The sequence below is a fragment of the Carya illinoinensis genome, chromosome 2 (genome assembly GCF_018687715.1).
Source record: "Carya illinoinensis cultivar Pawnee chromosome 2, C.illinoinensisPawnee_v1, whole genome shotgun sequence".
In the NCBI taxonomy this organism is placed as follows: Eukaryota; Viridiplantae; Streptophyta; class Magnoliopsida; order Fagales; family Juglandaceae; genus Carya; species Carya illinoinensis.
The window spans coordinates 1,464,626-1,489,679 of record NC_056753.1 but is presented as its reverse complement, the minus strand read 5'-3'; the positions used below and the strand labels follow the sequence as shown (position 1 = coordinate 1,489,679).

Here is a 25,054-nt window from a genome sequence, read left to right as displayed (position 1 = left end):
TTTCAAGACAATATTCCATTATTATGATTTATTCATTCGACAACTATACCATGTAATATATGTATATCTGAATGCACTTGATATGAATCTTTTACTTCGTACCAAATCTTCAGAAAGAGCTTCCTGGAAGTTTCCACCGACATAGTTAATACATCTCAGTCCTGTTTGTCTTCGTACCAAATCTTCACGAGTCTCTTTGACACACCAAAAGAAAAAAAAAATACAATATTATTTAGTTCTAACCGTCCCCCACCTTTCATCTTTTCGTCTTTGTGGTGGAGAAACCTATATTAAACCCCAGAGAGGCACAAACTTTTTGACGTTCTTCCCCGCTCAGAATACAGTATTTGACAGGCATGTTAACCCTAACCTAGACCCCTTTGTTATCTGATATCTGTCTAGTCCTTTGAAGCCTTCGGGCTACAATGATAGGTCCCTCTCGTCATAATAACCATGTCTGACTGCTTTTGGCCGAGAGAACTGATTCAAAGGACACTGATGATTGTGACTATTCATCTCACAATCCGGTGATATTTCCAACACCATAAAAAATACCTCTCTTTATACCCGCATCTCTGTATCTCGCCCCCCAATTCACAAGTTCTCTAATTAGAAAGCAAGCAAGGTGTAATTTTCCAGCTTTTTACACCACTCTTCAATATGCTAGCTAGGCGCGTAGCCACTGCCCCAAGAGAGAAGTGAAGAACCACTTAGGTATTCATTGACATTTGCACTTCCAACACGACGGAAACTTAAAAAGGAAGCCAATCTAGCTATGAGAAGTTTCTCCAAAAAGTAGAAAAAGGTTTGGTCGATTATCCTACCGCGTAATGAATAACTTGGAATGTGGCTAACCAAAGATGCAATTACGTGCGTAAATAAAGAACATGAGAAATATAAAATTGGCGGGTATATAACATTTAGGTTTCCTTCGGATGTCAAAGCATGCAGCGTGCACAAATATATATTCAGGACATATGAAGAAAGATTCATAGCGAATTCCAGTCAGAACCCAGAATGTACATTTGGCTGAACATTTCGTTGTATTGTTAGTTTGAAGTACCATCATTCCACAAAGGGTCGGAAATATTTTCTCTCCGTTTCTCAGTACCATGATTTTGGAACAAGAGCAAGTGTGAAAACATTGATGTTTTACTTGGCTCGCAAATAAATTTGGCAGAGCCTGGAAAATTAGCAGACGTTAATTAGGGAAAAACAAAGTGGATCAAGAGGGTCTCATTTGAGAGTGAAATCCATTTTTGTACGGCCAATGTTGTGAGGGTCTCATCTGCGCTGGGAATCCTGATGATGCTGCAGCCGTTGCAAACAACTGGGGAGGACCGGACTGCCATTGTTGCTCATTAATAGACAGTGATAGATCTCCAGCAACTAAGCCCCCAATAGTACTGCTGCTTGGATACTGAACCTACAAATTAAAAGAGCATAATTTTCCTTGAAATTTCCTCCTAGTGATGGATACCCAAAAATGTGCTTTAACTAGTAGATGATACCCACTTGATAACCGGGTGAATTAAGGTATGTGGGAAAATTGGCAAGCATCTGGGTCTCTTCAGGCCTCCTGAATTGCCCGTGCCTCGGCATTTCACCAGGCGGTGGAGATTGAATGTGCGTTCGGCTCAGCAGCTGCATGGCTTCAGCTTCGATGAACCCTTCTCTTCTGTGAGCATCAACGTCGACTTCGCTACATGATTCCTGCGGGTTAAAACATGAAGAAGCAAAGATAAGACTTATATTATTGTTGGGAGCGCATTAATTAAGAAGGATCGAGCGATCGATCGATGATAGTAAAACTCGATCAACCAAGTTAGATTTTGATCAAATAAAAAGTACCTTTGGCCTAAGTCCTCGATTCCGCCAATCAGCTACGAACTGAATCGATGCCGGCCGCTGTCCCGTTGCAGCATTAGTGCTACTGTAACTATCATTTCCCGACGCTGCACTACTTTGCTTGCAGTTTGAATTGCCCAAACTCAAATCCAGATTGTGATTTGCAGCGTTAACACTTGAAGATTCTGTTGAACATTTCTCAAATAAAATAGTTGCCAAAGTCAAGCAAGCAGACATACATATACAAGTACTATCGAATTAATACGTACGTACCGGTAGAGTTGAGCTCATTCTCGTAGATGCTTGAATCGAAGTTGGTGACAGCCTCTTTGCCATTACACTTAATTGCCGCTTTGTCATAAGCCCTACATATCATGTGCTAGAACACTAAATTCCAACGGAACCAATATATTGTTTATATATTAAATGAGAGCAAAAAATTAAGTACGCGAGGACACGCACCTTGCGGCTTCAATCTCGGTATCGAACAAACCCAAATAAACATATCTGTCAGATTAGATTAAGGTTAGGTTACAGTACTTATCCAAAAAGAAATGAAAACTCGATTTAATTCACACCAAAACAGAGAAAGAGAGGAAAAACCAGAAGGGGTTCCACGAGGAAGGAGGGGGTTAAAGTAGAGGAAGATGAGGTTTTACTTTTTGCCTAAAAATTGGCCCATTCGAGCCTCCCATCTTCCACACTTGTGCAAGGTTACACCTCTATATTTGGAGCTCCCTCTTGGAAATCCGGTGCTCTGTCGGCGAAGTACGTGCACGAACTCTTCCTTGGTCAGATTGCTCATCTATTACAGACACTTTCCTTGGTAAATCATATATTTCAATTGCCAAAAGCAAAAGAAAGGAAAGCAATTCCGCATATCAAAAAGAGAAATGTAAGAAGATGAGTTAACTGTTCAAGATAACATAATTTAATAAAATACAAATCGCTCTCCACCTCTCTCCCTCTCTTACTATCTCTCATGCACAGACCTGTTTCAAGTCTTCCTCATAGTCTTCAAGACTAAAATTGATGTCTGCCTCCACACCCCGGAACTTGATGGCCGCCCTATCATATGCACTGCACAAAGATCTCCCTTTTCAGTCTCACATTTTCCAGAGATAATTTTATATTTAATTCGTTTATTCGGTTCAAGACAAAGAAATGTTAATAATAGAAGCTAGCAAAACAAGAGAGAGGAAGAAGCGAGAACTCACCGAGCAGCTGCATGTGCAGTGTCAAATCCACCTACACACATTTATTCCCAAGCAACACCAACCATCTCATCAGTTCAGTACCACAGAAATTATTTTCTCATCTATATCCTCTCAACAATCAAGACAAGTAGTAACTATTTTTTCCACAAAAAGGGAAATACCATAGTCGTAAAGACAGTCTTACCTAGATAAACTTGCTTTCCGCAATCCCTACATTAAACACAAGTCCAAAAAGAGAAAAAATTGTGAAGACACCAATTGATTTCCAAAAATAGAAACGCAAAAAATTCAGAAAACAGCGAAAGTAATAAACTACTTCATCGATCACACAAGACTGACCATATATGAGACTCCCACCGGCCAGTTCTCCGGTAAAACGTAACACCTCGATACTGGGAGCTCCTCGACCTCGGTCCCCGCCGGCTTTTCTTCATGGGCTGCGAGACCTCGGCTGACTTTCCGGGGCTTGGCGAATCCGATTGGCAAAACTTGATCCCGACCCAGTGGGCACGAGGAAACGCAACAGCAGCAGTGGGACAAACTCCGGCATCGGATGTAGCCCCCATTTCTAACTCTTCCACCGGGAAGAACTGCCTGGTCACGAGAGTCGGGTCGGTCTCCGTGAACGAGAACCCGAACAATTTTCTGTTGCTGCCGCCACGCCGCTTGATCATTCTTTCTCTATCGCCGTCCTGATCGTCGTCGGATCCATCCTCGATGACCACAGCTGAAGAGCTCGAATTAGACACGGATCCGACCCTTTTTCCCTTGTCATCGTCCCCATCAAATGAGGTCTTCTGGGAAGAACAGCCTTCTGATTCGTCGTCTCGTCTCTGATCAGGCGAGTCATTGAGATCCCACATTTTTTTCTTCTTTTCCCTCCCGGCTTCGATGTTATCTCTGCAAGGTACAAGACCCTATTGTTTCCTGGTACAAATTCCGAACCTTATTCTCACATAGGAGCCATATTATATACGTTTGAAAATGATAAACATAAAAAAAAAAAAAAAAGGTTTCTTTCTTTCTTTCGGAGGAAGAGGAGATGTGTGTTGGGAGAAGGGGGGGGGGGGGGAGGCGAAATGAAGGTAGAGAAGAGAGTTAGAACGAAAGAAAACCTAGGACAAAGAAGGAGAGAGGAGGCGTAGGTTGTATTGCGAGCCAAAAGGTAGGCAATTAGGAGCGGTGAAGATGTTCCCAGATCTTTTATCCCTCGCTGCCCAATTCAGCATAGACGAGGCCAGCTTCAGCAAGCTTGGCCGAAAGCAAGCCACGCTCTCCTTGTTACCCCACTCCCTCTCTCTCTCTCTCTGACCACTTGCCTCTCTTCCTTCTCTTTTCAATGACTCATAATTCACTTTCACTCTCTCTTTAATACTACTGCTATTTCCATTTTCTGTATTCTTTTCCTTTTTTTTGATTATTCATAAATTAGTTTGTCTGTCTAGGCTTCTTTATTTTTAACCCTACTTTCTGTTTATTTGAACTCGTGTACGAACTTTACTGTCCCTCTTGTCTAGGAGGACTGCTGATGCAGTTTCTTCTTCTTTTTCTTATTGGTGGGTTCCAAGGAACATAAACGGGGAAAATGAGATACAAAAAGAACCATCTCTTTCCCTACAACTTTCCCACGTTAACCAAATCGAAAAGCACCACTCTCTTTCTAAATCACCCACTAATGGAAATAGACAGTACAGGGACTCGAAGAGATAGCTAATCACTCAGTGGCCTTTATTAGCTTAGTGAGTAATAATTATTTAACCTTTAACGTCACAAGTCACCTCCATTTCCATCCATCTTCAACTATTAATTCTTTCAGATCCACAAGTCAGAAGTTACCATAGGTATTACAGATCCAGCAGTAAGCTGTAAAGGTAAAAGGATTCAGGAGAAGGGCAGTTTAGGAAGGAGATTGTGTTGAATTATTATTGTGTCTGAATGCAAAAGCCAGAGAGAGAGAGAGAGAGAGTCTAGTTATAGAAGAGGAAAGAAAAGGGCATAATAGTAGGAAAAGGAAGCTCTTTCCCGAAAAGTCCAATCCAAGAGTACGGGACGAGGACCACCTTTGCCTCTTTCGTTCCTCTTGTGACCCAATGGCCTCTCTATTGGTACCTCGTATTTATGACTCTAATTTCCTTTTCACTCCTATTTAACCGCGCGTGTCATACACTTATCTTCTTAGACCACTGTAATCTAATTTTTAAAGTTAATTTTTTTTTTAGAACACAAAATACACTTGTAGTTATGTTTTGTGAATTTCTATTTTCATTTTTAATAATCTTTGGTCCTTTGGATTCAAATGGAATAGTATTTTATTAAAAAAATAGGTAAAAGTTATAGAATAGGAAAAGTGTAACATTTCCCTAGACAGGGAGCGTGATATAAACAAGGAAACAGAAGAGCGTGGGTCTAACATCTGACTTTAAACAGCAGAAGCCAACTCAAAAACCATTGAGGAAAGATTGATGAATGGATTGATGAATATATGTCATCATCCCTGACATCATCATTTAATTTTATAATATTATCTTTAAAAAAATCAACTATTAAAAAAATTCAGTTTATTATTTTTATAAATATAATAATATAAATAGGTACTGTACTTAAATAATAAAAAAAGAGAAATATCTTCTTGGAGTGGGATGAAACTGAAAATTGGGGAACGTCATAACACACCCAAACAAAAAGGAAATTCTACACAACCTCTAAACATACCACACTTCATTTTTTTTTTAATTTTTTAATATTTTTTTTGAATTTATTCCTTTTAAATTAATTTAATTCTTTTATTCATTATTTATATATTAAATATTTAATAAAAAATAAAATAATAAAAATTAAAAAAATGTGGAGTATAGGATGTTAGAAGGTTGTGAAGATTTTTTTCAAACAAAATTCCCAACAGGCCCAACCCAAACTTGTCTATTCCGTCTAATCTATCTCTCTCTCTCTCTCTAGACTCTCTTTCTAACCTTCCAATAATGGAAGTGGGACGAGGCTATGTCTCAATAGGTAGTTTTCCTCAAGTGGAAACAGTACTACCTCCAAAGTGGGCCTCTCTCTCTCTAACCTTTCTGTCTCTCTCTCTCTTCTCCAGTGAATCAGTGAATTATACAAAAAAGCCCAGGCCCACCTCTCGTTTTCTCTCTATCTGTCTTCCACTGAAGCTCTTAGGCCCACTTTGCATTATTGTCCTTAACCGTTTACCACTGTTCCCAACCCAACTATCTGTTCCCACCATTTCTGTACTTGCAGGCAACATGTACCGTAGCCATTGGCTTTTGTTTTTTCATATGTTCTCGTATGCACGAATTCCATGTCCTCTCAGCTTTTATTGTTTGCCATAGTATGGATGATGATGATGATGATGATGATGCGCAGCAGCATGGTTTGTTGCGTGATAAATTCCATGTGTATTATTAATATGTGGTAGTAGTGCATGCCACTCTAACAAGGAGGGAGAGCCCAAACATAAGACCAAACGTTGTACACACATCACACAACAGTTGTCTTAGAAAGTAATACACTTTATTCATTAAAGAAAGAAAGTGCCGTACAATGTTTCAGTATATACGTGGCATTTTGCTGAAGCTGTTGTGCCCGGCTCTTTTTTATAAAAGTTATTGGAACTTTTCCAATCACCACGTGGATTTCACCACTTCATTAATTATTAAGTTTTGTTATATATAATTATTTTTATATATTTTTTATCTACTTTATTAACATTATTAATTAAAATAATTATTTTATATTAAAAAAATAATATAACTAATCGTGAGTATATAAAAAATACATAAAAATATTATATATAGAATTTTTACTAATTTAATAATGTGTCCCAACTCGATTAGAACACCTGGACTTTGTTTGAACTTTTCTTGGATCGCTTCCCCTTTCTTATTGTTAACAAGATAGGGTGCATAAGCGCTCATGCGCGCACGGTTTCTACTGCTAAAAAGTTTTATCTTGATTATTCTTCTTTCTTAATGAAATTCCTTCAACAGTCCCTAGAGCGTGCGAGTAGTCCTAGAGCTAAGGTAAATAATTCTACTAGAAAGAGAGAGAGGTAAATTCTTTGTATCCTGTTCAAAACAGATGTTGGATCCTGGGCTTCCTTGTTAAGAATAGAACCCATAACTCCTATGTACTTGATATCTTTCTCTTTTATCCTCAATGCATGGTACCAAATAAACAAAGAGTTGGTGGGGGAGACGAGAGATCTTGGCCTTCTCCATCTTTGAGACCCACCAAGCTGCCAAAAACCCCTAGCAACTAGGGATGCGCAGCCTAGTTTACTGGGGTGGAATGAATATATTTAATTTCTTTTCATTGTTTTAACGTCCAAACAGAGGATAAAAGCTACCATGTGAATCAAAGTAAGCTTAATAATTTAATTGAGACAAACTAAGGTTGAGTGAACCGAGAGAGAGGTTGTTATAAATGTGAGATCATGAGTGAGGGAGGGTAAACTATTCTTGCACGACCAAGGGGGGTAAGAACAAGAGACAATGTTGTGGTGTAGAGAATGGACCACACAGGCCAGCAGTGGTGCTAAAACTGCAGCTCACTTTGGATTTCATTCGTTGATTGTCTCTACGAATCAAAAAATGGAGTATAAGATGTTGAAAAAATAGATATGCTAGCTAGAGGGGAAAGCCACTAGGTGAGGTGAGGTGGCTAGGCTAGTGGCCCCGTGCACCTACGGTGGAGGGTTGTGAAACTTGCGGCAATTATGATGAATCATACAAAAAAGTAAAAATAACATAGAGATTTAACGAGGTTTAGTAGTATGCCTACATCCATAGGAGCGAGTGGAAGCTGACAATTTCATTATGAAAAGGTAGGGTTACATCATGTATATTTGACTAACCCTACCCATACAAGGGTATTTAGAAATTTTTAAAATACCCCCGTACCGTACCTTCGCTCACCTCACTCTACTCCGGCATCAGCTTACTTTCTCTCGATACGTGTTTCACTCGATATGAGCCACATAATACAACAATCTCCACATTGGCGAATATCCACCCCTTAGGAGAAAAGAAAAAATATAACCTGAAACTTCACTTGAGACAATAGGTTAGGACGTCTCCCATCTAGCACCTGGAGACATTAATCAAGTCTAAACAATGCTTGAACTTATCTATGGTAACAGGCTTTGTCAACATATTTGTTGCATTCTCGGAAATATGAACTTTCTCAAGCAAAAGTTCACTAGAAGAAACCAATTCCCTAATCCTATGAAACCTCACATCTATGTACTTGGTCCTCGCATGATACACCTGGTTCTTCGCCAAATAGATGGCACTCTAACTATTACAATGCAAGTAAACTCCACTTTACTAAATACCCAGCTCCTTGACCAAACATATAAGCTGCAAAGTTTCCTTGGCAATCTCAGTCATTGCCATATACTCTGACTCAGTAGTAGATAGTGCAGCTAAAAACTAAACCATGGACCTCCAACAAATAGGCCCCCCTATAAGAGTGAATACAAAATATCACATATCTCACAACTAAAGGATTACACTATTGTCTGCCAAACATGATACCATAGTCTATAGTACCCCTCAAGTATATGAAAATCTACTTAACTGCATCTCAATGTTGTCATCCCAGATTTGATAGAAACTTGCTCACCACACTGATAGCTTGTGCCAAATCTGGTCTTGTACAAACCATAGCACACATCAAGCACCCCACTGCACTGCAATATGGAACATTTGACATGGCTTGAACTTCATCATCTGTCTTCGGGTACTGAGCAATAGACAATCTAAAATGATTTGCCAACGATTTACTCACTGGTTTAGCATTATCCATGTTGAACCTCTCCAATACCCTCTCAACATAGCCACATTGAGATAACCATAATCTCCTAAAAGCTTTGTCCTTGTGAATTTCCACCCCCAGAATCTTCTTGGCTGCACCCAAATTCTTCATGTCAAATTCTTTACCTCAACAAAGTTTTGCACTTATTGACTTCACTCATACTCTTCACAGCAATCAACATATTATCCACATAAAATAAAAGAAAAAAAAAATGAATCATCATCAAAGCTTATCATATAAACACAACAATCATACTCACATCGCATGTAGTCAATTCGGATCATGTAGGAGTTAAATCTCTTGTACTACTGTCTCGAAGACTATTTCAGCCCATAAGGTAATTTCCTCAATTTACAAACCAAGTATTTCTATCCAGCCTTATTGAACCCTTCTGGCTGTACCATGTAAATCTACTCCTCTAAATCACTATAAAGAAAAGTTATTTTTACATCCATCTGCTCCAACTGTATATCAAAATGCACTACCAAACCCAACATTGCCCTGATTGAAGTGTGTCTAACCACAGGGGAGAAGATCTCATTATAGTCAACCCCTTTCCTTTTTTAGTAACCCTTTACTACTAGACGAGTCTTGAACTTTTCCCCCTCTTTTTCTGATACTATTTTCTTATACACCCATTTGCATTCTATCGCTCTCTTCCCCTCTGGAAGCTCCACCAACTCCCATATCTAATTCTTATCCATCCCCTCTATCATAGCACTCATCTATCTACTTTTCTTTCAGTTGTGTACTGCCTCCTGAAAAGTAATAGGATCCCCGCTACTAGTAATGAGTGCATAAGAAACCAAACCTTCAAAACCATACCTAATAGGTGGCCTGATAGTGCGTCTGGGCTTGTCTGTAGCTATACTGTGATGCTGTTGATCTTCTAAGCTAGAACTCTATACATTTTGAACATTGTCTTCTCTACCATGGTTCTCTAGCTCCACATGCACCAAATGTTCATTGGTGCTGCAATTTTCTGGCACATGTTTCTCTTCTTCTTGAGTACGCTGTAACATGATTTTTTTCATCAAAAATCACATCTTTACTGATCACCACATTGTTTGCCTTCGGATCCCAGAACTTGAAGCCTTTCACCCCTTTCTGATACCCCAGAAAGATACACTGTCTAAACTTTGCATCAAGCTTCGATCTCTCCTCACTAGAAATATGCACGTAGACTGGACATCTAAACACTATCAAACCAGAGTAGTCTACCACACTGCCTGTCCACACCTCCTCTACTACTTTCCCACCTAGTGTTGCCCTAGGTGATCTGTTAATTAAGAGACATGTCATATTCAATGCTTCTGCTTAGAAGTTCTCTACAAGACCTGCATTCAATCTGAGACACTGAGCTCTCTCAGCTATTGTTCTATTCATCTTTTTTGCCACATCATTATGTCGTGGTGTCTTGCGTATTGTGAAGTGTCTCTTAATCCCATGCTGCTCACATAACTCCGAGAACTTTGAATCTGTGTACTCAGTACTATTATTGGACCTGAGGCATCTACTCTTAATTCCTCTCTGGTTTTCTACTTCAACTTTCCACAACTTGAACTTGGCAAACATTTCTAACTTGTATTGCATGAAATACACCCAAACCTTTCGTAAGTAGTCACCAAATGAGGCAATTTTGATGTAGTACATCTGGTGAACTCTAACCCAATATCTTTGTTTTCTCTAGAAAGAGAAATTTTATATGAAAATTTTACACAACTCACCTCAAATGAATTAATATATAATTTTTCATTTTTATATTTATATCAATATTGAAATATGTATATTTAAATAAAAATATTAATAAATTACATATTAATTAAGTCCAAATGTGTAGTATAGAAGGTTTTTTTTTTCATTTTTTCTTCCTCATAATAAAAACACAGATAAGTGGGTAGGATCACCCACATCTTTGTCGGCATACAACATTCATTCATTGATTTAGGGCTCGTACGATTAGGGATCATGCGTAAGTGGAGGTAACGTGGGGTGGGTTAATTCTTAAGAATATTGATATTGGTGTCTCAATATGTAAATACAAATATATATTTGTATAATTAGATTCTTAATTTGACTATATTGAATTATGTATATTTAAAATTTTACATAGTTATAAACAGTGTTTTAATAGTAGCGGAGCCATGATGCACCAAGCCCCAAAACTTTTCGAAATCATATAATAATCCCTAAATTTTATGCATAATTCTACAAATATAGAAAATTCCCTCCACAAAAAATTATAATCTCCATATGTTCTTTAATTTTTTTTAAAAAAAATTCAATATACCTAAAAATGCCCCTCTCTAATTTTTTTTATAGGCCCAAAATTTTACTTAATTTCTATACATTATCTATTTTTAAGGACATGACTTTTCTAAACTAAAAATTAAAATTAAATTTATGAGAAATAATAAAAAAATAATTTAATGATGGATTCCACTTTTTCTTTTCAAAATGAGTGCGTAGAGTTTGCATATCCTGTATTTAGCATTACTTTTTACATAAATGTATTATACAATAAAAAAAGTTGACCCCCCCCTCAATACAATTTTTAGTTCCGCCACTGTGTTTCAACATCTTTGAAGATGCATTATTCACTCCTCAATTGTTATTTTATTAATGCCAAATGTATGTAGTGGGTGCTAATTATAAAATATATATAAAAAATTAATAATAATATAAAATATTACTTTATTATTATTTTGATTCAAAGATGCATAATCCAATGTGAGAGTTTTTCTGGAATGACAGAGATAATCTCTAAAATATGTGATTTTGTACTTATATATAGAGAAACCAATACTAATGCTCTAAGGGTAGTGCTACTATGCAATCCTAGTTTGACTGCTTGGTGTGCCTCTAGTGTAAATTACATTTTTCTATTTTTTTGTTTTTTATTTTAAATGTTTTTTAAACATATTTAATTATTTTTTAAAAAAATAATATATTAGTGGTAAATTCCTTAATTATTAAATAAAAATTTATTAAAAAATAAAATAAAATATAGGAGCAATCGAATATTGAAGGAATAAACTTAAAGGGATGGTATCATTTTTCTATTCCTAAAGAGAAACAATTCTTCTATACACGGTCATCTTATATAGACGTCGTGCAATCGGCTGACGTGCTATTTATTATAAAAATAATAATAATAATATATGAAAATAAAAACACAGAATAGCCATTTCACTTTCCATTTCCCGCTTCTACTTCTGAAGGTGTGAGATAGATCAGTGCAGCTCGAAGCTCATCAATTCTTCCAATGGGCGTCTTCCTCGTATGGGTGTAGAAGGTGGGGTTGGGTTGGGTTGGGTTGGAGGGGGGGGGGGGGGGGGGCATCTGCTTTGGGCTGGTCAACGCAAGGCCGAGCATTTGATTTCGTTGGTGTGGGTCAAGGCTGAGCATCGGGTTGGGTCAGCGCCGTGGGCTTGGTTTGGGTCAATGTTGTGGGCTTGGTTTGGGTCACTTCATGGGCCAACATTTCGGGTTAGCTTCGTCAGTCATCTTCGTGGGTACCATCACCACCATTGGTTGAGTTTAATCTGTAGAAACGCTTTCTTCTTCAATCTGCAATTTTTACATTTGTTTAAATGTTTTGGTTACTGATAAACAATCATGTTGTGATTTAGTTATTGTTAAATATAAGATTTTTGCATTGCATACAATTAGTTATGTAGAAATTTCTTGGCTGAAAATATTAATTTTCTAGTTCCACATTGTGGTTTAATTATTGTGGTTTAGTTGTTGTTAAATATATATTTCTAGTTGGATGAACAGAGGATGGCTTGTTTCTAGTTGGTTTACTAATCACTGCTACCTTGGTTGTTCATGAAATTTACATGTGAAGCTATTGAGTCTTAATGTACATGTTTATAATTATTGTTCCCTTAATGTGTTTGTATGGTATCATATCTCCCAGAGTTTTGGCATCTCAGCCTTTTTAGCTTCATTTACTAGCTCAATTAATATGTTGCATTGATATACTCTAGGAACTTAGTGGTTAACTAGAAATTTAGCCAAGTATCAAGGTGTAATAAAACATACCTCATGCATTATTTTTTAAAAAGTTTTGAAATGGTTGCAAGAACTTGATCTGAATAGTTCTATTAAACTAATGGGTTTTCTGAGCCGTTGTAATTATCATAAATAATTATAAAAAAAACTCAAAATTAGATTTATGGAGGTCTATCCAACACTTTTTCCACAGCTGAACGATTTTGCTTAATAACTCTTTCAAATGCCATCATCATAATACATAAGAGAAATGTCTTTCCATTTAACTAATCTGTACATAATTAATTCAATTTAAATATGCGTTACATTAACACTTTAATTGAGAAAGACAAATTTAAAATGAAAAATTAATTTAATCAGCTATAGTTTCACTTTGATAAGAAAAAGTTGGTCTCTCTTAGATAAGCTGGATTTTTATTGATGTGTTTGTTTTCCTTTCTTTTGTTTGCTACTAGAGGTACATCTTGTATTTTATGCTCTTTAAAACTATATAAAAAAATCTCATGTAGTTTTTTTTTTTTTCTTGGAAGAAATACTACACAAGATTAGTCTTCACTCTCTCTCTTGGTCGATAGAATTAATTTTCTTGAAAACTTATCAAAGACTAATCTTGGATATTGAACAACTTGTACAAGGAATAGGAAAAAGGGAAGAAGAGTCATCTCTGCTAACACAATCTAGCTCAAATCCCCAAACCTCAGTATGTTATTTGAGAATTAAAAAACTTATTGCAACTTAATGTTTTGCATCCTAATTATCATTATTATTTTTATGTTAGAACATCCCTCAAACTGGTTTAGTGAACTTTACAAATTACATGCACAGTTACTTTGGACTAGTGTCTGCATGGTCATCAGTTTTCCTGCCATATCCAACTAGCAACCAAAATCCAAACAACATTCAGGAGGATTTTCAACTTTGTTCTTGTCTTTGAATGGTTAATTATTTTTTAAGTTTGGGTAAGTGTTTTCATTTTTTTGTTTTAAGGAAAACGTTGGTTACCCATTTCAATATGAGATGGGACCTCCGAGGCCATTTATCGCTACAAACTCCGCAACGAGCACAAGAGTTGGTCAAGAAGATAGACTCGATTGTTTGGAAACTGAAGCGTCATGTACTTCCACTAGAGTTAATGAAGAAATTCTGTTGGATAGAATAGATGAATGGGAAAACGAGGAAGGCACTACCCGTACACCGCAGGTAGTGTCATCGTCAGTTGGTGATGATATTATTGAGGAACCAAAGTTGGGAATGGAGTTCAATTCGTTTGAAAATTTGCTGAGCTATTATAAACATTATGCTAAAAAATGCGGGTTTGGGGTGATGACACAAAGAAGTGAGAGATTAAAGGATCAAAGTATCAGATTTTGCACAGGGAAAGAAGGCACGAAATAGGAGTTCCAATGTTACCAATCCACATCCGACAAGAAAAAAAACTGTAAAGCAAGGATTAATGCCTTAAGAGTCAAGGAAAAAATGCGGTTGATAACAGTCCATAATACACATAATCATGGCCTCAGTCCATAGAAATTAGGGTTGAAAGTCGAACGGTCCAGACCGAAAAAACCGACCGGACCGGTCATTTTTGGACCGGACCGGACCGGACGGTCCGGTCCCGATCCAATTTTTAAGGGACCGAAGGTATTCGGTCCGGTCCCGGTCCGGGGGTTTTTCACCCCGGACCGGACCGAATAGATTAAAAAAAAATTATTATTTATATAATAGTTGTATATAATTAATTATATAATTATATATGGTATAAAAAAATATTAATAGTCTAATATAGATTGTAGTTATACTTATATTAATATAGTTATATAAATCACTATAACTAATACTTCAAGTCTTCAACAATAGTTATAGTGACCTATACTAATAGTTTACTATTAATACTAATATACTATCATATGATTTATATAGTTATACTAATCACTATAATTAATACTATGTATAGCTATAGAGTATATTTATCACTATAATTAATATAATTTAATTATTAATATACTTATATTTAATTAATATAATTATCATTATATTGTAATTTATATAGTTATACTAATCATTATAGTTAATACTTATATAGTTATGCTAAAGCACTGATTCACCACAACTAATATTACTAATATATAGCTATATTAATGGTCTAATACTATTATAATTTATATAGTTATACTAATCATAATAAGTTAATAACTAAATCACTAGAAATATAACTATATATATTTAGTATGAATGTATTATTATATTCTTTAATATATAACTATAATATATAGTAGTAGTATATATTAATATATTATAAGAGTTATAGTATAAATATAATATATAAATTATAATATACTAAATCACTATAACAGTATAACTAATACTAATATATAGTTATACTAATAGTCTACTATTATATAGTTATACTAATAGTCTAATATTATATAGTTATACTAATCACTATAATTAAAACTAATATATAGCTATACAGTATACTTATATAGTTGCACTAATACTATTAGTATATTATATAGTCTAAGACTCTCAATTTTAATATAGTCTATATAGTTATAACTAATACTGATATTTATATTAATACTAATAATATAGAATACAGTTATACTAACTAACTGATTTAAGTTCAACATAACTAATATTACTAATATAATATAGTCAAATTGAATTACTAATAGTCTAATACTAATACAATTATATAGTTATACTAATTATAAATTCATAATAACTAAATCAATGTAAGTCTATAACTATATTATATATATTTAATATCAATGTATTACTATATTCTTTAATATATAACTATTAACTATAATACATAGTATTAGTATAACCGATCAAAAAATATATATTAATGTATTAACATATTATAAAAGTTATAGTATCAATTATAATATATCATATATTTGTAAATTTATAATAGTATTAGTATAGTTAACTTAATATGTAATATGTTAGCATTAAATCACTATAACTACATAGAATATTATTAATAAGAGTATTACTATTATTTAATATAATATTACATATATTATCACTATCATTACATATATTTATTAGTTATAGTAGTAGTACTAGTATAGTTATTAGTAATAATAGACTAATAGTATTAGTTATTAATATTACATATAGTTACATATATTACTATTATTACTATTATTATTACATGATATAGTTACATATATAGTTATCACTATTACTAATAGTAGTAGTGTATTATTAATATATATAATAGTATACTATATGTATATATATTAAATATGTCACAATATAATTACATAAGTATTAAACAAAATGTCATTGAAAAAAAAAAAAAACTCATAGGGTGGACCGAACGGACCGACCGGACCGGACCGTATGATGTAACAGCCCGCTAGAAATTCAATTAAGGAATTTCTATTGACTTTAGGAACCTCGTGAAAACTCTGTAAGTTTACACGAATCGACTAATCGCATAAATTTTAGCCTGTCAACATAGTTAGTGTTATCACTCACTATGGTGCCAGAAATGCGATTTTAATTATTTGAGATAGTTAAAAGTGTCAGAATATATTATAGTCTACACCACTAGGCTTAATTGAATATTTAGAATTTTTCAGTACTAAGTTTATTACGTTTATTTTTGGAGTGAATAGTAACCTCGGTAAATGTACTGAGCGCAGTGTTTTCAAAATCATAATGTGAAATCTCTAAATTAGGATAGCGATATTTTATTTGGACACTTGGCAAGATCTTAACCACACATAATGAATAGTATTAGATACTTGGCACAAAGAGAAACCATTAGATGGAATTGTGAAGGAAATCAAGGTGTGAGATCATGACACCTAAGCAAAATACACATTTAGAAAATATCTTAAGAATAGAGATTTAAAATACACATAGAAAGATTTTAGCCACCTTACTCTTCCAAGTCTACTCCACATTTGGAAAATATATTGAGCTGATTTTTTATAGATATTATTGGATAGAATATTTTGAGATAATATTTTATAGATATTTTGGGTAGGAGAAAACCACACTCAACTCTCAACTCCAGCCTTATCATCTCCCTTATCTCTTCCATAAGCATCTCCAGCCATCACCCACGAACTTATCTTCATTTACACGTTTCTTTAAAAGAATATCAAACATTCTCTCTCGGACAGCTTTTAGGAGTTCTTTTGCATGCCCATTTCGAAGCTGTTGTAAGTGTTTTATCATAAAGTCTCCTTCATATAAGTTGTTCCTTTTTTAGTCTAGTTTACATGGATATCTTATTTGCCCCATTTGAAGATCATTTGATCAGTCAAATATTGTGTAAACTATAGAAAGGTCATTCTGGGAGATAAACTAGAGAATATGTTATAGTTTGGAGTTTTTGACCAAGCTAATGGTTAGATATTGATCCGAAATTTTTATGGAGTATTGTTAACATGTATATGTGACTATTGGTTGAGGATTTTTGCATGGTTAAAGGTTTTGATGAAAGATGTTCTTAGATTTAGAAACTTAGAAACTGGAAGAGGAAAAACAGTTTCTGTTTTGAGAAAGTTTAACTCTTTGGTGGTCTAAACCTATTCTAATGACTTTGATAATTTTATTGGAGGATCCTAAACATCTTATATACATGTTATATTATTATTTTGAAGATATTTGATGTTAGTTTCAAAGATATAAAATTTTATGCAAAGAGATATTCAGATAAGCCAAAGTGTGGATATTCTTGGCTAAATTTATGTTTTGGTTAATTTCTAACCATGTGATCTTGAATTAGAAGCTTGTATATGTTTTAGGACATCTTTTTAAACCATGTAATGGTTTGGTTTGAAGATCATATATTTATAAGTCATAGATCAAGAGATTTATCAAAACTAGTTGAGGAAAAAGTTCCTGTTTTTGGACTAAGTGTAAAACCAAAAACTCCAAATGTTATTTTGTGATTTTGGTGACTTTAGTTTGATGATTTAAAGCATGGTTGATGTTAGGATGATATTATGAATATGTTAGAAGTAAGATTTGATTTTTGAAATTCTTGGAGATGTTTTGATTTAAGGTCAAAACTTGTGATTCAAGTGCTTAGATCTTTTTACAAAAAAAAAGTTTGGTGTTGATTATTAGATTTTTCTAAATGGATGTTTTAAGTATGGTTTTGAACTTAGGATTGGAAGATGTTTGTTGCAAAATTTTGGTTTAAGCATGAGTTTTGAAGTTGGAAGGAATTGCAACAAAAATAAAGGGAAATGGCCTATGGATGTTTCGACCATAGTGTGTTCTTCATGGTTGTGTTTTGTTTTAAATTTTTATGAGTTGATATTTAAGTTTAGGACAAAATTTACATGAGGAATGTAAATTTTGGAAACTTTTGAAGTTAGTATGCAAAATCCTTAAGTTATGGGTAAAACGGTCAATTTCCCACATGTAGAGAGTAAAATGAAAATTCTTTAAGTTAGTATTTTCCATATTTCAAATTATTAGTGATTTAGTTCTAATTTTTAGAATCACTAATTACAATTCCTCGTGATCGCACTTGAAGTTTTATAAGAAACGCGGAGATCGAGGTAAGTTAGCTTTTAACTTACTAGCAGTCTACTGTGTATGTATGCTAAGTAAAAGAACTACAGTGTATGTATGTATGTTATCATATGTGTCATGCCATGTCAAGTTATCATGTAATTGTCTATTATACAGAATTTATTCTGTCATCAATTTTTATCTGTTACATAATATATTCTGTTATGTATTACTGTACATTACAAGTACGTCATGCTAAGTATGTCATCTATTACATGTAAGTCAAGTCATGTAATATTCACTGTTGCAAGTATGTCATGTTAAATATGTTGTCTATTATATGTTATGCCATGTTACGAAATGTTTCTATCTCAAGTTGGTCATGTATTCTAAGTTATGTTCAAGTCACGTTATGTTACGTCAGGACTTCAGTCCTTTCGTATTCCAGTCACATTTCATCTTGAGTACATTATGATGTGTAGAATACATGGGGCCACAACAACTGTGGAGTATGTATTTAACTACAAATGTGATGCGTAAAATACATGGGGCCACAACAACTGTGGAATATGTATTTTTTATGTTAAGTCAAGTTTGTGTAGAATACATGGGGCCACAACAACTGTGGAGTATGTATTTACACATAGAATACATGGGGCCACAACAACTGTGGAGTATGTATTTTTAATGTTAAGTCAAGTTTATGTAGAATACATGGGGCCACAACAACTGTGGAGTATGTATTTAACTGCATTGTGATGTGTAGAATGCATGGGGCCACAACAACTGTGGAGTATGTATTTTTCATGTTAAGTCAAGTTTGTATAGAATACATGGGGCCACAACAACTGTGGAGTATGTATTTTTCATGTTAAGTCAAATTTGTGTAGAATACATGGGGCCACAACAACTGTGGAGTATGTATTTTCATGTTAATTCAAGTTTCAGAGCAAGTTCATGCTAAGTCAAGTTGCAAGTCAAGTTCAGTTCATGTTTCAATTTAAGTTATGTCAATTATGCTATGTTGTACTCCAAGTTATGCTTTAATTTCTTATGAATTTGATTATGCATTTATGCTTTTACTGACATCCATGCATCATTAGCTTGTGTGGAAGTTTTTTGTTAACTTACTGAGATTTGTAATCAAATCTCACTTTGGTAGTCCCAACTACCATTCCCCCCGAATGGTAGATCTTGTTACAGGACCTGAAGGAGAATCAGGAGCTGATCAACTAGACACAGTTGACTAAGTGACGGTGCGACATAAATGTTGATATAGTAATTAACGTAAATTACTACTTGTACGATTGAGTTGCATCTCTACTACTTTTTGGATCATAACCATTTTGGACTAGTGTTGTGATCTTAGTTGTTCAATGGATTTTTATGTATGAAGTATGTTTTAAGCATTTGGGATATTTTCAATTTGGCGCATAGTATTGCTAAAGACAAAAAATTTATCCGCTGCGAATATTGCATATTGTTAGATGCATGTTAGGAATATTGCATCTTATATGTCATGAACGGGGGCAGGTAACCTTGTGTTGCATGTCTCGACGCTTCAAATGTCCGTCCGATCCCAAACGGAATTTGGGGGCGTCACAGTATGAAGTTCGGTCTAACCCTGGACCGAATAGGTCCGGTCCGGTCCGTAAAACATCTCCGGACCGGACCGGACCGGACCGAATTCACCCCTAATAGAAATCATGCTTCTTTCAATGTAACAAAGAAGTGAGTGAGACCGTTAAAAGACTCATAGACAAAAACGACTTAGCTTGCATTCGACTGAATAAGAGTTATGAATCTCTTATCGCTGGCTTCAAGAACCTCTCATTTTTTGAAAATGATTGTTGCAATTATATCGACAAAGTACGACATCTACGACTTTGTGCAGTGGTGCTGGAGCACTTCGAGATTATTTTCTGAAGATGCAGTACAAGAATAATGGATTTTTTGTATTGATGGATTTAGACGATGACAGGAGGTTAAAGAATATTTTCTGAGCAGATCCACGCAGTCAGGCAGCCTACCAGTATTCTGGTAATGTAGTCGCATTCGACACCACATACCTGATGAATAGGTATAGGATGCCCTTTGCACCATTTGTTAATGGAAACCACCACCAGTCAATTCCTTTTGGAATTGGGTTGATTTCCAGTGAGGACACAGAGTTTTTCATATGGTTATTCCAAAACCGGTTGCAATGTATGGACGGTATAACTCCAAAGACTATTATTACTAATCAAGACAGAGCAATAAAAAATGCAATTGCTATTATCTTTCCAGAAACTCGACATGGATTCTGCTTGTGGCATGTATTGAAGAAAGTCCCTGAGAAGCATAGGTCATATGCTGCCTACAAAAGCAAGCTGAAAACTCAGCTGATGAAATGTGTGTACGACACACAAACTATTGAGGAGTTTGAGAAATGTTGGGACGTGTTTATTAACACATGACTTACATGAGAACGCGTGGTTGAAAAGTTTATATGTGGAGCGTGAGCATTGAGTACCAATATTCCTAAAAGAAAACTTTTGGGCTAAAATGAGTACAACACAGCGCAACGAGAGCATGAATGCCTTTTTTTAACAATTATGTTCATGAAAAAACAAACTTGAAGGAGTCACACATGCAGTGGAGTTTAGTGAGGAAAACTGTAATTCAAAGTGCTCATGCGGGTTGTTCCAGATGATAAGGATACTGTGTAGGCATATTCTTGCCATATTTAAATCTAACCAAATTAAATCATTACCCGATAAGTATATTTTAAATCGATGGTAGAAGAATATCAGAAGAAGATACACTTTAATCTATAGCAACAATGACGTCGGGGATCATAGGCCATATGCAAATAGATATTCAGGTCTACTAAATATATTTTATAAGATGATAACCCTTGCATCAATTTCTAATGAGCACACTGCGGATGCATTTCAAAAGTTACTTGCAATGATTGACTTATATGGTAACAACCAACAACCCTCATCTATGATTGGAATAGGTTCCAATGTTAGTTTGCATTCAGGGAAACTAACTACCGTTGGTAGTTCAAAGTCGGTACTCAGTCCCATTGTTGTTACAGGGAAATGCAGACCCTCATCTCTGATGAGAGCGTCCACGATGGAAAAGCGAGTACTAATGTTTAAAGTGAAGAAGCATAAAGCACCTGTAAAGGAAAAACTTAAGCAAGTGCACGACCCTAATAATTGTTACTTGTTACAAGAATAATATTATTAAATGCGTACATGTAGATATATATTTTTGCACTAATGGATTTTGTTACTTGATTCTTAGCAACCTAGCGAAGATACATCAGTCCTAGGTTTTGTACACAGAAAGTATTGACAAATCTTGATTATCAATGTTAATTTTTTATTCTCACCAGATTGTCGCAGACGGCTCAGCTATTGACATTAGTGGAACCCAGTTCCGAGAAAAGTAGTTGGGAGCCAAGAAACTGTAATATTTGTGCTATTTGCATATTTTTATATGATTATGTTATTTCATTTAATATTTGTGCCATATTCATGACAGATAGAATTTGGGTTTGATAGATCACAACCGAAGTATGTGTACAGGACACAACCAGATCCAACAATGATATTGTGAAATTTTTAAACATTGAAAATTTTTTAGCTATTGGCTGTAATTCCTGGACAAATTACTGGATTTTTGTGTATCAAATGTAATTGGACAGATTATGAGTTATGTGAATCTATTGCATGTCTATTGAAAATTTTGCACCAATTGAAATTGTTTCCAAATTTTAATGATATTTATGGATGGTTATGTGTGTATCGAATGTTTGAATGGGTGCCCTTTCCAGGTTGAAATTTGCAAATCCTTAATGAAGGGGTTATAATAGGGTAATTTATGTGGTATTGTGAATGGACACATGCTAGGGTTCAATTGTTATAGTAGGTTCATGAGAGAGTTCAATTGTTGAAGGCATGATTGTTTAGTGCAATCGGAAGGGAGATGAATGATTGTTATGTGCATGGAAGATAAAGGAATGATTTAAATGTGTTGCAAGAAAGAAAGACATGGGAGCCTAATTTGCAATTGGTTTATACATTCAATGACTGGGACGGGTGCATAATTCATGATCCTGTAATCAATGACTAGAACGTTCAATGACCTCTTGCCTGGGTCCACCTTCTGATCTTATAATCCATTTGTCTAAGATCATATGTGCAATGAATATAAATAAATGTAATACAAGCTCAGCCCTTGAAGTCAATGTACATCCACCATCGGAACAGAACACAAAGACTACTCAAAACACATGAAATACCTTTACAAAGGCATAAAATATACAGTTTCCAATTCAGAGTACATCCACCATCAGAACACACAAAATAAAAATACAAAGACTACTTATATACAACTTCCTAGTTCATAGTACATTCACATCAGAACACATGAAATAAAAATACAAACACTACTCAAACATAACTTCCCAGTTCACAGTTACTTAAACTACGTACTTTAATGAAATAATCTTGTCAAGGATCACTTAGACAAAAGCAAGTAACATGAAACAACAATGACAAATGCCCAATATATTCGGAGTAGTGTGCGTGAATGCTTTATTTCAGCTTCTTGCTTTAAAAGCACCAACTCTTTCTTCCTAACGTCCTCGAATCTATTGGATAGCATTTTCTTGATCGCATTTGCTATCTTTCAAATTCCAATCTCCATCTTTTCGATATCGTCGAGTATCCTTTTCAACTCTTCCTCCTTCCTTAATAGTTCATTTTTCAATTCTTGTAGTTCTTGTTCTATGTATTGATTACCATTTGTCCGCTTGAAAAACTTGCAATATGGTAATCATTGCTCAAGATACACATTTGAAAAATGTTAGATGTACTTTTATTTAAAAGTGAAACTTTGATTACATGTACTGAAACGTTTTATCTCAGTATTGTAATTTGGACAGCCTAAGAAGAGTCATCCTGGATTTCTTGCTGTATTTGAGTATCTCAGTGTGGCTTCAATCTCATGGAAGCAGAATGGTTGACTCTTTGTACGTTTATCAAAGGAAGAATAAGATATTGCTGATGATGACATTCTAAAATGAACCAGATTCACAATGGAGTTAAAAATCAAACAATAGAAAAAACATCCAGTTCTGATTGCAATAAATTCAACATAGCAAATGCTTTTAATGGATACACGTATAAACATCATGTATCAAAATATCTTTCTTTTAAACAGAACAATTTAATTTATGAATAGAAAGACAATTCATGCAAATGCAATCAATGGAAAAACATATAAACAGATCCAACCATCTAAGTCTCTTTCTTTTAAACATAACAATTTAATTTATGAATAGAAAGATAATTCATGCATATACAATCAATGGAGACATATAAACAGATCCAACCATCCAAAATGCAATCAATGGAGACATATAAACAGATCCAACCATCCAGGTCCCCTTTCTTTTAAACAGAACAATTTAATTTATGAATAGAAAGACAATTCATGCAAATGCTTTCAATGGAGAAACATATAAAGAAATCCAACCATCCAAGTCTCTTTCTTTTAAACAGAACAATTTAATTTATGAATAGAAAGACAATTCACGCAAATGCAATCAATGGAGAAATATATAAATAGATCCAACTGTCTAAGTCTCTTTCTTTTAAATAGAACAATTTAATTTATGAATAGAAAGACATTTCATGCAAATGCTTTCAATGGAGAAACATATAAACAGATCCAATCCTCCAATGCTCTTTCTTTTAAACAGAACAATTTAATTTATGAATAGAAAGACAATTCATGCAAATGCTTTCTATGGAGAAACAAATAAACAGATACAACCATCCAAGACTCTTTCTTTGAAACAAAACAATTTAATTTATGAATAGAAAGACAATTCATGCACATGCAATCAATGGAGAAACATATAAACAGATCCAACCATCCAAGTCTCTTTCGTTTAGACAAAACAATTTAATTTATGAATAAAAAGAAAATTCATGCAAATGTTTTCAATGGAGAAACGATCCATATATCCATATCAAAATAGTTTAAACACAACAATCCAACTTAGTGCAATCACTTCCTTCACAAATTCATATATCCATATAGTTTAAGCAGAACATTCCAACTTAGTGCAATCACTTCCTCCACATATAAACATATCCATATATCAGTTTAACCATACAAAAATCCATATACTTTAAACAGAACAATCCAACGTAGTGCAATCACTTCCCCCATATATAAACAAATCTATATATTCATATAGTTTAAATAGAACAATCCAACCATAATCCTAAATTAACTTAGGAATTAACAAACCAAAGAGGGGAAAAAAACACTCAACTTTAGTTGGGGAAGTTGGGGAACTGAGTTGATTCTCAATTCTACACAGTAAAAACCTACAGATGAAACAGTGGAAGAATCAGTTCTTTGACCCAACAAAAAAAATTATAATATTTCCAATATCAAAGGGCGAGCTTACCAAGCTTGAACCTGAAGTCCAAAAGCTAGGGTTAAGGTTTAGGGATGAAGAGTAGGGTTTCAGGATGAAGGATTAGGATTAGGGTTTCGAAGATCTTGAGGAGGAACCAGATCTAGAGGAAGGAGAACAGATTTTTGCAAAGAGAAGCCAAGGAGGAAACAAATCTTGACGAAGA

General features: G+C 34.6%; 1 protein-coding gene across 2 annotated transcripts; it reads right to left on the bottom strand.

The window, feature by feature from the left end:
* Positions 1-1,024: 1,024 nt before the first annotated feature.
* Positions 1,025-4,410, bottom strand: LOC122296251 (floral homeotic protein APETALA 2-like). 2 transcript variants are annotated; one of them, XM_043105806.1, is made up of 11 exons: positions 4,181-4,410; positions 3,405-3,992; positions 3,250-3,275; positions 3,066-3,096; positions 2,841-2,928; positions 2,508-2,653; positions 2,311-2,355; positions 2,122-2,213; positions 1,852-2,033; positions 1,516-1,713; positions 1,025-1,426 (listed from the first exon to the last, which is right to left on the bottom strand). In XM_043105806.1, the coding sequence occupies exons 2-11, from the start codon at positions 3,926-3,928 to the stop codon at positions 1,226-1,228; spliced, it is 1,533 nt and encodes a 510-aa protein (XP_042961740.1). In that variant the 5' UTR covers positions 3,929-3,992; positions 4,181-4,410; the 3' UTR covers positions 1,025-1,225. The 2 variants fall into 2 exon arrangements, with proteins under 2 accessions (XP_042961740.1, XP_042961749.1); XM_043105815.1 differs by lacking the exon at positions 4,181-4,410 and having other exon boundaries at positions 3,405-4,124.
* Between the last annotated feature and the right edge of the window lie 20,644 nt (positions 4,411-25,054).

What these genes read in the sequence shown, in the direction of transcription:
- LOC122296251 (XM_043105806.1), bottom strand. Translation starts at nt 3,928, where the DNA reads ATGTGGGATCTCAATGACTCGCCTGATCAGAGACGAGACGACGAATCA. An exon ending in GGCCAATTTTTAGGCAAAAA is followed by an intron (nt 2,356 to 2,507) that starts GTAAAACCTCAT and finishes CTAATCTGACAG; the next exon opens with ATATGTTTATTTGGGTTTGT. An exon ending in ACCGAGATTGAAGCCGCAAG is followed by an intron (nt 2,214 to 2,310) that starts GTGCGTGTCCTC and finishes CATGATATGTAG; the next exon opens with GGCTTATGACAAAGCGGCAA.